The sequence below is a fragment of the Pseudonaja textilis genome, chromosome 4, assembly GCF_049901715.1.
Source record: "Pseudonaja textilis isolate UNSWEBS1 chromosome 4, rPseTex1.2, whole genome shotgun sequence".
In the NCBI taxonomy this organism is placed as follows: Eukaryota; Metazoa; Chordata; class Lepidosauria; order Squamata; family Elapidae; genus Pseudonaja; species Pseudonaja textilis.
The window spans coordinates 38,576,087-38,591,985 of record NC_141993.1 but is presented as its reverse complement, the minus strand read 5'-3'; the positions used below and the strand labels follow the sequence as shown (position 1 = coordinate 38,591,985).

The 15,899-nt window shown below is 37.6% G+C and overlaps 1 protein-coding gene across 1 annotated transcript in view; it reads right to left on the bottom strand.

Moving 5' to 3' along the window:
• Positions 1 to 413: 413 nt before the first annotated feature.
• The window catches only part of EIF3A (eukaryotic translation initiation factor 3 subunit A), a 32,359-nt gene continuing 16,873 nt past the window's right edge, over positions 414 to 15,899 (bottom strand). The window contains exons 16-21 of the mRNA XM_087932654.1: positions 15,567 to 15,751; positions 12,332 to 12,417; positions 7,936 to 8,882; positions 5,945 to 6,119; positions 4,264 to 4,448; positions 414 to 1,613 (exon numbers count right to left, since the gene is read on the bottom strand). Of these exons, the coding sequence (XP_087788780.1) occupies positions 1,387 to 1,613; positions 4,264 to 4,448; positions 5,945 to 6,119; positions 7,936 to 8,882; positions 12,332 to 12,417; positions 15,567 to 15,751 (1,805 nt within the window). The 3' untranslated portion in view covers positions 414 to 1,386. The remainder of the gene's footprint in view (positions 1,614 to 4,263; positions 4,449 to 5,944; positions 6,120 to 7,935; positions 8,883 to 12,331; positions 12,418 to 15,566; positions 15,752 to 15,899) is intronic.

Here is a 15,899-nt window from a genome sequence, read left to right as displayed (position 1 = left end):
AGGAGAAATACTGGAAATAGGAAAAAAAAAACCTTTCTTGATGCCTATTATAACTATATAACTCCCTAAACTTATATTTAACAATGCAAAGTAACATTCCTGTTTCAAATCATAATATTTTGATGATATAAACTAAGAGGACAACTAAGAAGTCCAGATTTATTTCAATTAAAATGAAATTGAGAATATGAAAAATATATTTCCATTCATTTTTACTGAATTCTTGTTTGTATTTGAATTTATTAGCACTTTCTTTCCAACAGACAATTGTTTGAAAATGTATTTATTCACTGGGTAAAAGACCGATGGAAAAAGAATAAATATGTAAGTTCCTACATCAGGCTATTTTCCAAATATGTTAGAGAAAGATTATGAAAATCTGAAACATAAATTAAAAAGTCACAACAAAATACTAGGTTAGATTTTTACGTTTATTTATCATTGAAGTTAACACATAGCAGCAAGTTCTGTGTTGGCTTCAATTAAAAACAATCACTAACATTGCTATTTCAGCCCCAAATTGAAGTCAACCCACTCTTACTACAAAGCACTTGGTTTAAAGGTAAAGCACTTACCCTGAAGACAAGAAATTCAGAAGGAAAGGAGGAGTGAGTGATTCCTCCACAGATCATGTATATGAAATGACACTATATAAATGTTTCAAAAGGCAGAAATTACCAATATCAGAAAGAGCAGAGTCTACAGCAAGGAACAAAAATGCTCAGCAAAAAGATTACTCAAATACTTTCAATTTTAAAAGCCTGTTGTTTCAATACTACTGTGGCACTCATTGTGAAAGTAAAGACTGCAAATGGCTTGATAAGATTCAAATAGAATCTACTGAAAACTAAAGAAAAATTCCCAGCATAGCTAAAAGACCCATGACATTTATTCTATATAAATCAAATTAAAACATACTGAATTCAATAATACTACCAGCAATAGCCTCTGCCATCAAATACCAATTTTAGACTGTACAACCTTACAAAGTCATTTGTTTATGGAACCAGGAACATTGCTTTAAACATATGCTTTGCAGGCCATATCCATTTTAAGGTATAAGGTTAGTTAACATAAAAATCAGATTTGTTTTTGACTGAGATGTACATGCCACTCAAAGATACCTATAGAATTTATTTTTTTATTCTTACTACCAAGTGATCTGTGACATACAATTGAAAATTTAGATAACCAGTATTTAATTTCCAACTATTAGTTGTAAGTTCTGTGCATGATCAGTTTGCATACAAGTAAGAGTTTTTCATGCTTTCATTTCTAGAAAACTTTTGTTAAAGAATTCAAATTCAGACTCTTAAAGCACCAATATTATAATCTGTTATCAAATCAATGCAAAACATCAATTAAAACCATGTTTAGGTTTTGAACTTAGCGCCGTACAGTGGTCCAACCCTCTTCATCGGTTTCATTTTTAGTGCGACGGAGGGCTTCTCGGTCTTTATCTGTTCTCCAAGCTTTCTCTTTCTCACCCTCTTTTTCTCGTTCTTTGGAAACAGAAGGACCAGGAGTAGGAGCAGCAGGAGGAGGTGCTCTTCGAACTGTTTCACGTTCTTCACGTTCTTCCTTTCTATCATCACTGCGTCTCCATGAGCTCACTGAAAAATAAAGAGCAGTATTTCAGCTGTACTTCATTCACTGGGCTATGTAATGAATAATCAAAATCCAGAAGAAATAATTTAATCTAATTAGAATTAAACATATATTGGAGGAATTTATAATTTAATGTTTCTATTACAGGAAGAAAAAGTAATGAAGCATAACCACAGGTCAAAATGAAGGAATAAGAAATAATCACATTGAATTAATACATGCTACAATTTAAGACTATAAACACTGTACTTCCAGCAATGTTTCAGAATACACTGCAAATTAAAAATTAGGGTTACATGTATTACAAAAGCTAGCATTATAAAAGTACAAATTTGAAGAAAATAATCATGGCATTGTATAGTACGGAAGGACAATTGAGATCATGTAGTTCAATTCACCATAAAGATTCTGTGCATGAATCTACATTTAAGTATTTCTGATACTTATAGTTGTCTATATTTGTCATTTCAGACTATTTCAATAACCCATCAAAATCATTTTGATTTTTTTTGTTTTCTAACATTTTCACTGTTCCATCCCATTTTGTCATATGAGTAGTTGAAAGCTTTTTTCAGTTCTCCATATAAAATAATAAATAAATTGAACAGTAAATAAGTCAGTTCTAAGCATCATGTCACCCCCACATGGGCAATGATCTTTTTAACCTCAACAACTGGGCACCCAGAATAGAGATTCTCTAGTGTCTCCCCTTCTTCCACATCTCCTTCTGTTGAACTGTACTTGGTAAGCTCCCATTTTATTTTTCTGGCCACTCATACAATACAGAATACTCAATATTTGCAAAACAGCCACTAGATTTTCTTTTGTTGTAGTTGTTAGTTGCAAAGTCGTCTAAAAGGATAATAAAAGAGCCATGGTAGCGCAGTGATTAGAATGCAGTATTGCAGGGCAGGCTAATTCTGCTGACCGCCAGGGGTTTGATTCTCACTGGCTCAAAGTTGCCAGTGAGGTCAGCCTTTCATCCTTCTGAAGTCAGTAAAATGAGGAGCCAGATTAGGGGCAATAGAGAGAGCTAAAAAGCACTATGAAGCAGTAGATAAGTCTAAGTGCTATTGTTATTGCTATTAAAGTGATTTCTTAATATTTCTGCTTTACTTTTAAAAAGCATCTCAAGTGTTGCCTTTAACAGTATCAATATTTCCAACAATGCTGTATTGGACTCTGTTTATAGCAGGTCCTGTAAAGATGGTTAGGGCAAGATTTTGTTATTTTGGTGTTTGATCCTGTTGGCTTAAGAAAAATGCCAGTGTTCTATCAGCTGTTAGCTCAGCCACATCTATATTAGATCCATGTCCCTCCTTGTTGGTTAAGGCCTCCAGAGGTGACATGTGGTTGGGCCTTGATAGAGGTTAATTCTTCTTTGAGAGGGGGTAATTTCACCATTTCTTAAGGAGGTAATGATTCACCCCCTTCTTGATTCCTATATCCAACATTTTATCCAGTTTCCAATTTTTCCTTTCTAGAGAAAGTTGTGAAGGTGGTGGTAATTACCAGCAGCTTCAAAGAGGTCTGAAAGAAGAGGATCATCTGGGGTTCTTTCAGTCAGGATTCAGGCCAAGGTATGGAACCAAGACAGCCGTTATTGCACTTCAGAATGATCTCTGGTGAGGATGGGATGGGGATTGTGCATCAAGCTTTGTTTTTCTTGACTTCTCAGAAGTTTTTGATATCACTGATCATAGCACCATTCTCAAACGGCTTTAGGGGTTTGAATTTTCCTCCTTCTTCCAGGACCAGTTCCGGTTGGTGTTTGATAGGGAAGGAGATGTTCAGCCCAAGGTCCTTATTATGTGGAGTGCCACAAGGTTCAGTGATGTCCCGTCTCCTGTTTTATCATCTTCATGAAGTCACTGGTGAGGTTATTTGTTGGTTCAAGGTGAGGTATGTTCTGTTTCACAGTCCCTCGTGCCACGGCTACCTCTTGCTTGGATTACTGCAATATGTCCAAATGGGGCTGCTCTCAACAGGTGTTTGAAAACTTCAGCGGATTCAAAATATGGTGATCCGGATAGTTACAGATACCAGTTATTCAGCGCATGTGGTATGTCTACTCCACAAGCTACATTGGCTACCATTTAAAGCAAGCACTTCATGGCTTGGGGCTGGGCTACCTCTGGGACCATCTCTCCCCAGTGGTGTCTATCAGTGCTGTGAGATCCAGCAGGCGAAGCATGCTCGGGGTCCTCTCTATAAGAGAGTGCCATCTGGCAGGGCCTCAGAATAAAGTCTTTTTCTGTTATAACCTCCACTCTCTAGATCATTACCTCCGAGATTAGATTTATCCTGACCCTGCTAGACTTTTGCAAGGCATGGAAACTTTGGCTTTGTCATCAAGCTTGGGGCTCTCTTAGTATAGGTGAGCCCATTTCTTGGTCTTGGTAGTGTTAAATCAGCTGCTATGCTGTTTTATGTAATTTTTGTTGTTTTTAAACTTGTTTTTATTATTATTTAATTGTTTTTAACCATTAACCTCCTAGATATGGTATGAGAAATACATATGAGATGGTTGTCCATATACATTTATTAAACGTACAAAAATATACACCACCTGCATTTTTTTGTAACAGAAATGCATTCCCTGTTTCTCTGATAGGATTTATATAACAATAATAGAATTGGGTAGGAGTAGTCTACCTTCCTCCCGATCTGTTCTGGGTGGGGGTCCTCTCCTTTCTCTCTCTTCAACACGGCCCCGAAGATCACGACCGCTACGGTCATCTCTAGAGTCACGACCACCTCGGTCCCATTCATCACGACGACCTGAATCTCTCCAGCTAGAGGTTTCCTCAGCTGGTCCTCTTCTCCAGCCAGTATCATCCCTTTAATTATAAAAGTTATATCAGTGCAAAAGAAAGGACCTTCAACTACAGCTTATCTGCAGGAAAATTACTTATGTCATCACTATCTTCATATAAATTGCAATTATCATTGGGAAAAAAGATTTTAAAAAGAACATGGGTACTTTTAAATGCCTTTGGAAAAAAATAAAATACAGGTAATTCTTGGTTAATGACGACTCATGTAGCAATCTTCCAAAATTATAACAGCACTAAAGAAGTGGTACTTATGAGAAGTCCTCAAAATTTCAGCCATCCCAGTACCCCAGCAGTGACTGATCATGATTTGGGCAACAAGTTCACAAGTATAATGGTTGCAACATCCTGTTGTCATGTGATCACCACCCACCTTCACACGAGCAAAGTCAATGGGGAAACTGACAAGCCCCTACTGTAAGTTGCTCCTACTTCCACCGTTCTTTATCTTGATGAGCCTAGTTGCTTCAAGCCACAGTAGGCACTTACCCACTGCCAGCCTGCTTGCAAGCCTCCCCACCCCCACCCCCAAGGCTTGTGACTTTGTCAGTTTCCCCATTGACTGCTTGTTCAAAGCTGACAAAGCTGCAAGGAGGTCCTTGCTTAATGTCTTGTGATCCTCACTTAAGGACAGCAACGGAGACTGCAAAGATTGCTGTTGCTAAGTGATATGCTCATGTGACATTGTACTTTACTACCACATCCCTTAGTGATATAAATTATGATTGTTAAGGAAGAATTATCTATAAAATGGAAGCGTCCCTACATTTTTGTGAGCATGCAAATTGTTTCTGTAGTATTTTTTTAAAGTATTTCCAACCCAGTGGAATATTGGGAAAAGTATGTTAAAGGGACTCTGGATTGTCTCTTTACATTCTTGTCTGTCCATCTATCTGTCAATCAGCAAAGTAAGCCTCTAAAAACAGAACAGAATGGAACCAAAATGGTTTGGTGGGAAAAGGAACAAAAGAAAGATTGACTCTGAAATTGTTCAGATGAGGCCTGCAGACTTTAGGAGAAAATCCACCCAATGGATCAAAAGAAGCAGCATAGGATTGTCATTTAGGTTGTTGATGACCACTCCATTCTAAATTCCTCTTGGTCACACAATTCAGTGAAGGATATTAAACCTATGTCATGCTTCCCAATCATTTCCACATAACAAATGTACAAAAAAAATGCAAACACACACACACACACACACACACACACCCTACTGCTTATAAAAGGAGTGAAAAGAATTAAGAAATCATTCTCTACATGCTTTCATTTAAAATTATTTTGTTTAAAACTTAAGCCATAATAAAACACATTTTTAAAAACTGGCGTCTTTATGGTTGATAGACAAGTGCATACTGCTCACATATTTCAACATATATTCCCTACAACCACGTATTTCTTGTCATAAATACCAGATACTCCACTAGTCTATCAAAATTATCTTCTGGTTCATAAAGGAGAAAAAAAAGAAATAATGCTATTAAAATATAATAAAATCTAACCTAGGACGCCTAAAACGTTCTTCCCGATCTAAGTCACGGTCTTTGTCAAATTCTCGTTCCTTTTCATTTTCATCATGGTCTTTATCTCTGTCCCATTCACGGTCTTCTGAAGGTCTGGAATCCCGTGGAGGTCCCCAGCTGTCTTCTCGAGCCTTTTCTCGTTCTCTCCATCCACCTAGCCAACAGCAAAACATCAACTTTTAAAGGCTAATTTCAAAAGCACATGGAACATCCATTCCTGCATTCTTTAGCCAAATTCCCTATTTTCCATCATTCCTGCAATGTCTTTTGCCGCACCCCACAATTGTGCAGAACTTGATTGGTCGGACTAGTCTTTGGGAGCTGACATATCTGTCATATGAAAAATTGGGAAACTTTAATTCCATGAATGTATTCTATGCTGCTTTTTTCCAATTGGTGGTAAAAACATTGGGGAAGAGATATGAAAGCATTGGGGAAGAGAGCTAAATTTAGTGGCTTTCAGGTTTAAAAAGTAAGGAACATTTCAAGTAAATTTTTTAAAAAATGTTTTCCACTTTAATTTAAGTCTATAATAAGTAGCTGCCTGATACTGTCATGTGGTCTAAATCATAACTATTAAAGAAAATCTCATTCACAAATTGCCCAGAACATTATGACAGCTGCAAATGAGACATTTTCATAAAAAGCAGCAATTCTTTAAGTGTGAAAAGCAAAATCTGTTTTGAAAATTTAAATAGTTAAATGAGTAAACATGTTGGTATCCTATTCAAGTCCCATGAAATCCAGAATGATGTCACTGAAGTTTTTTGTGATTTTTAGATACCTATAATAGAGACTTCTAAGTCAAACTCAAATCCTACTAATTATACTGGATAGTTAATATTTTTAATTTTCTTCACAATACAGATTTGCCACTGAGATCCTCCTGTCAATTTCTTAGTATAGCATACAGATCTGAGGGTTCTTATTGGTTTTCTGTTCTCATATCAATCTGGTCCAATCCAACTGAGCTTTTTAAAAATCAGCCAAGATAAACCAGGTGCTACCATCTAATGGGGCAGATATCTACAGCAAGATTATCTTTAAATCATCGCTAATTAATTATCCGTGTCATATTTGTGCTCAATAATCAGATTACCTATTAGAACTTGGAATGTCTCCATTTAATTATTCATTCATTTAATCATTCATGTTCACTAGTCAAAAAATAAAATGGCACAAAGGTAAAGGAAACATCTTACCTTGTGCCACACCTAAACCATTTCTTAGTTCTTCCTGTGAGAGGAATATCACCAGCTGAAAAGTAGTGTATTATGGTAAACCTTCTACTGATTAGCAAAGGAGTCAAATTATAGATAGGTGCCAAATGTGAAGTTTTTTTTAAAAAGATGGACACATCTTATATTTAAGTACTTCACTTTTCAATGTTAAGTATCTGTATCTTTCAGTTTTATATTGCTAATACATTTCTTGAAATAAGCCACCAGAATGTATTAATCCATATCAGACACAAAACATTTAGAACAAAATGTTTTATATTCTTCAGGCATCTGTATACTACTAACACTCTTTTCTATAACCTTTAACTGGAAAAAATAGTGCATCATAGGGCAACAATTTCTGAATCAAGATATCTCAAATGGGCTAACTTACAGAATGCATCCAAAATCCAGGATCCATGACTCAGATAGGATTGAAATTTGGTAAATATGTGATTGCTTTGAGGTTGTTGTGCCATTGGCCAAAGGTTCACAAGACTAGTCTTGTTTTAGTCCTCCAGAGCAGAGTAGACTGGCCCCTCCTTTGGCTGCTGGAAATAGGTAGACCAGTCCTGCCCTAACTGTCCAACCAGCAGAAAATCAGAAGTTGCTCCCATTCCCACAGCTTTTTTGCCCTTGGTCATTCTGCTTTTCTCTTTTGGTAAGGAAATATTTCTAAAACAAAGACCCAATAGGTCATGGGATGTCTCGTTTATAATAAAAAGTTACAATTTACATGAATTTGTTTACCTGGTTTACCAAATGGTCTCCAAGGTCCAGGCCTGGAATCATCTCCGCGTCTGGGACCTCTATCATCATCCAGTCGTCTGGGTCCTCGATCATCATCTGTATTACGCCAAGGTCGTCTATCCTCATCACTCCTTGAAATTCTATCATCATCCAGTCCACGCCTGGGTCCTCGGTCCTCATCTGTGTTGCGCCAACTAGGTCGGTCATCATCCAGCCCTCGCCTGGGCCCTCGGTCATCATCGAGCCCACGCCTGGGCCCTCGGTCATCATCCAGCCCACGCCTGGGCCCTCGGTCATCATCAAGCCCACGCCTGGGCCCTCGGTCATCATCCAGCCCACGCCTGGGTCCTCGGTCTTCATCCAACCCACGCTTGGGTCCTCTGTCGTCATCCATGTTACGCCAACTTGGTCTGTCATCTTCCAATCCACGCCTGGGGCCCCTGTCATCATCGAATCCACGCCTGGGGCCCCTATCATCATCAAATCCACGCCTGGGGGCCCTGTCATCATCCAAGCCACGCCTAGGGCCTCTGTCATCATCCAATCCACGCCTGGGGCCCCTATCATCATCGAATCCACGCCTGGGGGCCCTGTCATCATCCAAGCCACGCCTAGGGCCTCTGTCATCATCCAATCCACGCCTGGGACCCCTATCATCGTCCAAGCCACGTCTGGGGACCCTGTCATCATCTAAGCCACGCCTGATTACCCTGTCATCATCCAAGCCACGCTTGGGGGTCCTGTCATCGCCAGTTGAACGCCAACTCGTTCGGTCATCATCCAGGACTTTCTTAGGATCCTTGTCTTCTTCTTTATCCTGTTTCAGTATTTTATCTTCTGTTGCTTCCTGGGTAGGCTCTCTTGCTTCTTCTGGAGTCGTAGACTTAGTCACATCATCTTTTTGTAAAGATTTTTCATCATCACGTGCTTCCCCACGCCGCCACTCTCTAATAAAACAAGCCAGATTTTTATTTTCAGATGTCCAAAACCCAATAATTGGGTTACTCTTGCAAATTACAGCTACATAACTACAAATTATACATGATTTCTCATCTCCAAAATTCTGTGAGCAACTCTATGTTAATACATGCATTCATACATTAGGAAGTCACAAATTTCCATGGATGTGTATAAATAATAAAATGTATTCTAGAAACCGTAATACTAAACTTCAGAGACAATAAGTTATGGTTCACATTTTTTGCTGGTTTTCCAATAGAAACAATGAAAGTTTATTGGTTCAACTTCAATCTCAATATCATGAAATGGAATAAACTACCATCTGTAGTTTACAGAAACTTCTCAATTAGATATCATGAGTCATATTCAGGTTAAATGTAATTTCTTAAATAAAAGTGCTTTCGGCATAAGAAAAATATACAACTGATCTTCATTTAGTAGCCAATATCTTAACTACTGTTTGAAGTTATGAAAACATCAGAAAGTGTCCTTTACAGCCTATAAAGCACTTCTGACCATTGTAAAACATACCACCACATGCAGTCATGTGACCACATTTGGGGTACTTGGCAACTGGCTCCCATTTATAATTGGTTGCAGCATCAGAGTCAATGATCATGATTTACTCCTTTTTTGCCATTTTCTAGCAGAAAATGCAAGAAACTCTATGCCATTTCAGACAAATAGTTGTCCAATCTCTTCTTAAAAACCTTCAGTGCTGGAGCACCCACAACTTCTGAAGGCAAGTCAGATTGTTCTAACTGTCAGGATTATCTATATAACATGATCTTACAAACTACAACACACTATGTGAACTGACCAAAATATCAAATGTGACAATTAGCCACTCAGTTTTAAGGTGTGTATAAACTAATTAACAAAAAAAAAACAAAACGGAATTACACACACCACTCTAAATCAAATGTTCCAGAATGTTCATATATGGAAACATTCTATTATGCACATTGATTTGCTCATGTTTACTGGATTTGCACTGAACTACAGTGCTAGTAATTTGAGACGGGGGGGAGAGAGAGAGAGAGAGAGAGAGAGAGAGAGAGAAAGAAGAAAGAAAGAAAGAAAGAAAGAAAGAAAGAAAGAAAGAAAGAAAGAAAGAAAGAAAGAAAGATTAACTACAAAAATAGAAATCATTAATATTGGAAGAATAGCCTACAGATATTAAAGAGACAGAAGTGTCAAAAGAGTAGATCTGAATAGAAAAGCATATTGGTTGGAACAAGCTGTAATTTTGAGTATTCTTCTTTGAAATGCAAAGTCTGTTCCGAGTACCCAAAGATGTTCTCAAGGAACAAGGTACACAATGGCCAAAACTAGGGATTTCAGACCACTTTTTTATTCTAAAATAAAGAAGAGTATCAGACGTTAAGTAGATGAGACATTCTTAGGGGGTTACAGTATACCAAAACAATGTCAAAGAAATAGACTCTCAGCAGTTGTACAGCAGAAGAAAAACAGAGATAACCAACAGAGACTGGAAGGCAACTTCATTTGGAGAGATTTTCTCAATTTGTTTTATTTATTTCTGTAAGAAAATTTATATTGCTACACAACTCACAACCAGTGACACCGGGCAACTTACAAAACTTAAAACTCAATATAAAAACAATAAAAAACAATAAGCCCCACTCCCCTTGTAACAACAATCAATTAATTAAATAAGCCACTTGATTGGCTCCATCCCGTTCTGAGATCTCCAGGTCAGTTGACAAAATCAAGTCTTCAAGGCCTTGTGAAAGGATGTCAAGATGGGGGCCAATATTATCTCCACAGACTTGATGTCATACAGGGAGTGAGCAACCATGGAGAAGGCCCTTGTTATTGTTGCACGAAGGAAGGAAACGACAAACAATCCTTGCTACTGTGGCACTCCAGACACAAAAGGAAACTTAATCAGGACAGATATAAACAAAAAAAAAACCCAATAAACAAAACAATACACAGCTTACCACAATATAGTGCCTAACCTGGGCAGGAGAAAAAAAAAAAAGGACCACGTTCAGCATCTTCTCCAGGTTGCTCATCAATATGGGTTCAGGTTCCCTTCCTCTTGGATTCCAGACTTATGTTGACCCTACTGTCTATGGGCAATTCATCTCCTTAGATTTATGCAACCCCCATTTCCTCTGAAGTACAATTTACTCTCTACACATGATTCTTTCCTCAATGGAGTACAAAAGAAAAATTGACATGGGGAGATTTTAACTGAAAAGTCAATTAAGATAACCTTTATTATCATTTTTTTTTCCTGTGGGCACTCTGGCAGATATTAAAAATGAAATTCTATTGCCCGCTCCCAAAGTGTACACAGACATAACACACATATAGAAATCAACTTCAAACCAACCCAATGTTGAGTGCCATAAATCTCAATTCACTGATCCAAAACTCATGTTTAGTCCCATCTGGGCCACAAAAATCCAAAACCCAATAAAATCAAAATGAACCATAGGTGCAGCAAACTATTTTACCTAACTCATTACAGATAGGATCAGGTTCCAACATTCACCCCAGAGTTAAAACAAAAGGTATTAAAAATGTATTCTCCATTTATAGGCTGCAGAATACATGCAGAAACTTGACATAAATTTAGGGGATAGCTTTCATTACAAGAAATTGGGTAAACTATGTATTCCAGGTACAGCAAAACTCAATATTCTTACTTATGATCACTCAAGGTCTGTTTCAACAAATGTTATGTGTGTATTCCTTGGAAATGCAGTAGCCTATGTATGTATATTCATCTATTACTGACCCTTCAGAGAATAGAAAATGAAAGTAACTTGTTTGAACAGACAGTTGTTTCCACCAGGCAATAGAACTAATAAAAACAGGTACAGAAATTTTGGTATAGTAAAAGCAAAAATATTAAAGATTTTATAACAACAAATAATGAGAAAATTGCCTATGAGAAAATATTTTTTGAACAAGAAAGGGGAACATTAGGATTATAAAATAATAAAAAATAACTATATTTTTAGGATCTTGACAATTAAACACATTAAACTACCTAAACAATATAAAAGAGCGGGCAGAATCTATGGAGGAAGGGATGCAAATATAGCCATACATTTAGCAAAATGATTCCCACCTAGAAGGATAGGACAAGCCTTATTGATATGCCAATTTGCTTGAAATGGTTATACACAAATCTCAGTTGGTTATTGAATATATTAATAGTTCCACGGACTTATTAACTGTACAGAAAGAGAACTCTCACTAAGATTATTAAGGTTTGCAGGAATGTTCTGGAACATCTAAAGAATCCTGGTAACATGGTATTAATGGCCACTAAAATTATTCCATTATCCAGTCAATGTTCTTTGGATGACAATGTACAGTGTTGCAGAGGTTATCAGAATCAGAAAAAAAAATGTTAACCTATTATAGTTTGCTTAAATATTATTCTTTAAGTTACCTTTCTGGGGGACGTCTCCATTCTGAATCCTGATCAGTAGTTCTTCTCCAAGTACTTTCAGCTTCTCTATCACCCCAGCGTGATTCCTATATTTAAACACAATAAAAAAACCTACCTTAGAATAGTACCAACGTGATTAGGAATACTTCATATTTTAATTTCAATTATCACATTTTTTAAAAAAGCACAGAGCCTATCAATAGTTTCAGAAACACAATCTGCTTCTAACTAGTTTGCAAGTTTAAAGAACATGCTATGGCCAGAGTAGACGATCTATTTTCTTTCAAGGACTCCATCCCTGAAGCAAAGAATGGGTGTGTTTCAAGACAAAAGCAGAGAGAGGCATTCTCTATCATCCCTTTTTTCAGAAATCTTTTTTTTTTCCTAAGCAGAAGACTCCAGAGAGCAACCCTGTAACTCATTCCAGAGAGCTGAACTGGTTATTTGGTTGTTCTACATCCAAGCTGTCAAATTTGTGGCCTGCGGGCCAGATGAGTCACGCGCTGGCCACGCATGGTTTAGCAAAGGGGAAAGAAGTCCCAATACATGACGCTGCCACGACGATGTGAGTTTGACACCCCTGTTCTACATTGTTCCAGTTTTCTTGAAAGACCATTGGATAACTATGCACATTCAACATGGATAACGGTGGTTCAGTTAAGGTGGGATCTCAATTATTACTTACTACTTAACAAGAGAAATGGAAAGGGGAAACAGAGAATAGTAGTTCCCCATGGCAGAGTATACACTCATATCCCAGTATGATATTTGAAATTCATTTCTGAAATGGTGCAAAATGTAGATATAAGAGAAACCATGATTTCTGTAATGGCATTTCAAATTAAACAAAGATTCAGACTAGAAAATGAAAAGCAACAAGAAATGATGGATGTATTATAAAAAATGATTTTTGCTAACAAAATTTAGCTTGGTTTCATTAGCAGAAGCTATTTTGTGAATGGGCTCCATGTGGTGCTATTGAAAACATTTTCTCAAAAATCCAAATCCACCCATTTACTCAGAACTTGCTTTTTAAAAACTGATGCATCTTTTCCAACTTTTCAATGCAATCCCAAAGGTGCTTTTTTCAGGAGGCAACTGGACTTTCTAGATTTTTCTTTGAAGAAGTGTTCAGTTCTGACTAGATGGTTTTTCGTCAAAGAAAAAACAAGGAAGTCCAGTTGCCCCCTGAAAAAGCACCTTTGGGATGACCTGGATAACTGAGAATCTCTACAGACTTTTCAATGCAATCTTTTTATTTTTATTTAGCTTAGACCCATCTGACTCTCCAAACTATTTTTTCCAATGGTTAAAATTTTATAAATCTATCAATTCTTACACCTGCAATATTTTATTACCTTGCGAACATTTTATTACAGTAATCTAATTGCCAACACACTGAAAAAATTAACCCATAACTGATTCTAATGATAATTGCAGTGCCTTTGTGATCATGTAATCACAACTCTGGTGCTTGGCTACCATCACACCTTTATGATAGCCACAGCATCTCACAATCATGATTGCCATTTACAATCTTCCCAATTTCTGATAAGCAAAGTGTCAATGGCAAACTAAACCTGGCAGAAGCCATTTTCTTAATTCATCGTAGCCACACACCATGGGAGGGGGTAGGAGGTTTGTTGGGTATATTGATACACCAACTAGGTTTGGGTGACTAAATATATAAACCTAGGTTTAAGTGTTTGTAGCTTTAAGCACCAAACTGCAATGTAATTAGATAATTAAGGGTGCGGTTGCAAGCAGCAATATAAGGCAGTGAGAGTAACGTAACACTTCCTGGTTACTGCTCCTGGTTCCTGTTCTGGTCTCTGGTTCCTGGTTACTGATCTCTGGTCGCTGGTCTCTCTGCTGTCTGCTGCCTGCTGTTTACTCCTGTATGAGACATTTGCTTGTTGGCTACTGTGCCTGATACCGTTTCTACTGAACAAAAGGACTGTTTACTTGGTGAGCTGATATCCTGTGTATACTCAGCGTTGTCTTCCAGAGAAAGGTATCGGAAGGAGAAGATAAGGACATTGTACTGACTATGTTAATGGACTAGGTTACTGGATGGATATATTGGATAATGACATATGGAATGAATGACAATGCTTAAACTCTGTGTGAATTAAATAACTATTTGAAACTACAAACAGTGTTTTTGTCTCCAGTGTGTGTATACTCTTGGGCCCAGCCTCTCTCTCATTTGGCTGCTTGGCTTGACTGCTGCTGTGCACTCTGCTTGGGGGTTTGTCCCCAAACACTAACAAGGTTGGAATGCCTTGCTACACACATACATCTTTCTTATGAGAACCAAGGTCATCTCTCAGGTGATGCAAGGAGGAGAAGAGTACTTGAGGAGCCTGCCAATTAGCTTAATTGGCCAACATGTTTAATGACCTTGGGAAGGGGGTTGTTGCTGGTTTAATTATGCTAAAACCATGGGAAAGTTTCAGAATTGGTTTTCCATTAAGCGTGCCGATATGATGTACCCAATAAAGAAGTTCTTTGAGGAAACAAGTAGCCTCAGAGTTCTGATTTGCCTGGGATCGTCTGTCGGAACCTTGACACAAAGTCAATGTGAGGGTTACAAGAAATACACTCAATGCAAACAGAACTCCAAGGCAGGTTGATTCCTCAAACAGTTTTACTGGGAGATATGATCTTGGCACAGACTGGTGGAAAACCAACTCTGAGAGATCCCACATTTTCCACCTCTTTTAAAACTGAAAGTTTCCTGTTTTCCCAAACAATGTCACATTGTCTAATCTGGGTGCTAGCTGGTTGCCTGATTACTTTTCTTCTCCTCCTCTGGCCAGCCATCTGCTGGAATGCTCTTGGTTCATAAGAGAACTATTTTATTTTGGCTACAAAACCTCAATTATCTCTACGCCCCCCTCAGCTCCAGGCTGTGTCAAGCCTGAAGCCATATGAAGAAAAATTCCTATAGAAAACTACGGAAAGTGGCCACAGCCAGGTCAGCTTCAGGGTTGACAGTCAAGGTATCAATGTACTGAATAATATCTTTGTTTAAATCAACAACAGAACAATATCTGATATTATTTTGAATAATCCTTGCATAAATCTATACTGTATCAATACATTTGTAAAGTAAGCTAAGGTTTAAATAGCATAGAAGCCGTATGATTTCTAATCAGAATATTTGAACTGGAAATGCATAGTATATAAATATATGCTTTCCAGAAAAATCCAGTTCATTAGAATTATTTACCTTCCGTGAAAGTGGATCGTCAAGATTCCGCCTCTCCTCTTCACGACGACGCTCCCGCTCTTCAATTTCTAATTCCCTTTGACGTTTCTTTCTTTCCACCTCTTCTAGTTTTTTAACACGTTCCTGATATTCCCGCATTTCTTGTTCACGTTTTTCACGTTCAATACGTTCTTTCTCTTCTTGTTCTGTCCAAACAATCATAAAAATAATGAAGCAACTTCCCATTTTGGATTAAAAATGGGTATTTCATCTTCAAATGTATTGATTTGAACATCACTTCACCCTTACACCCTTACACTGCTTGAAAGTTAGATTTAATAAATTCAATTTTGT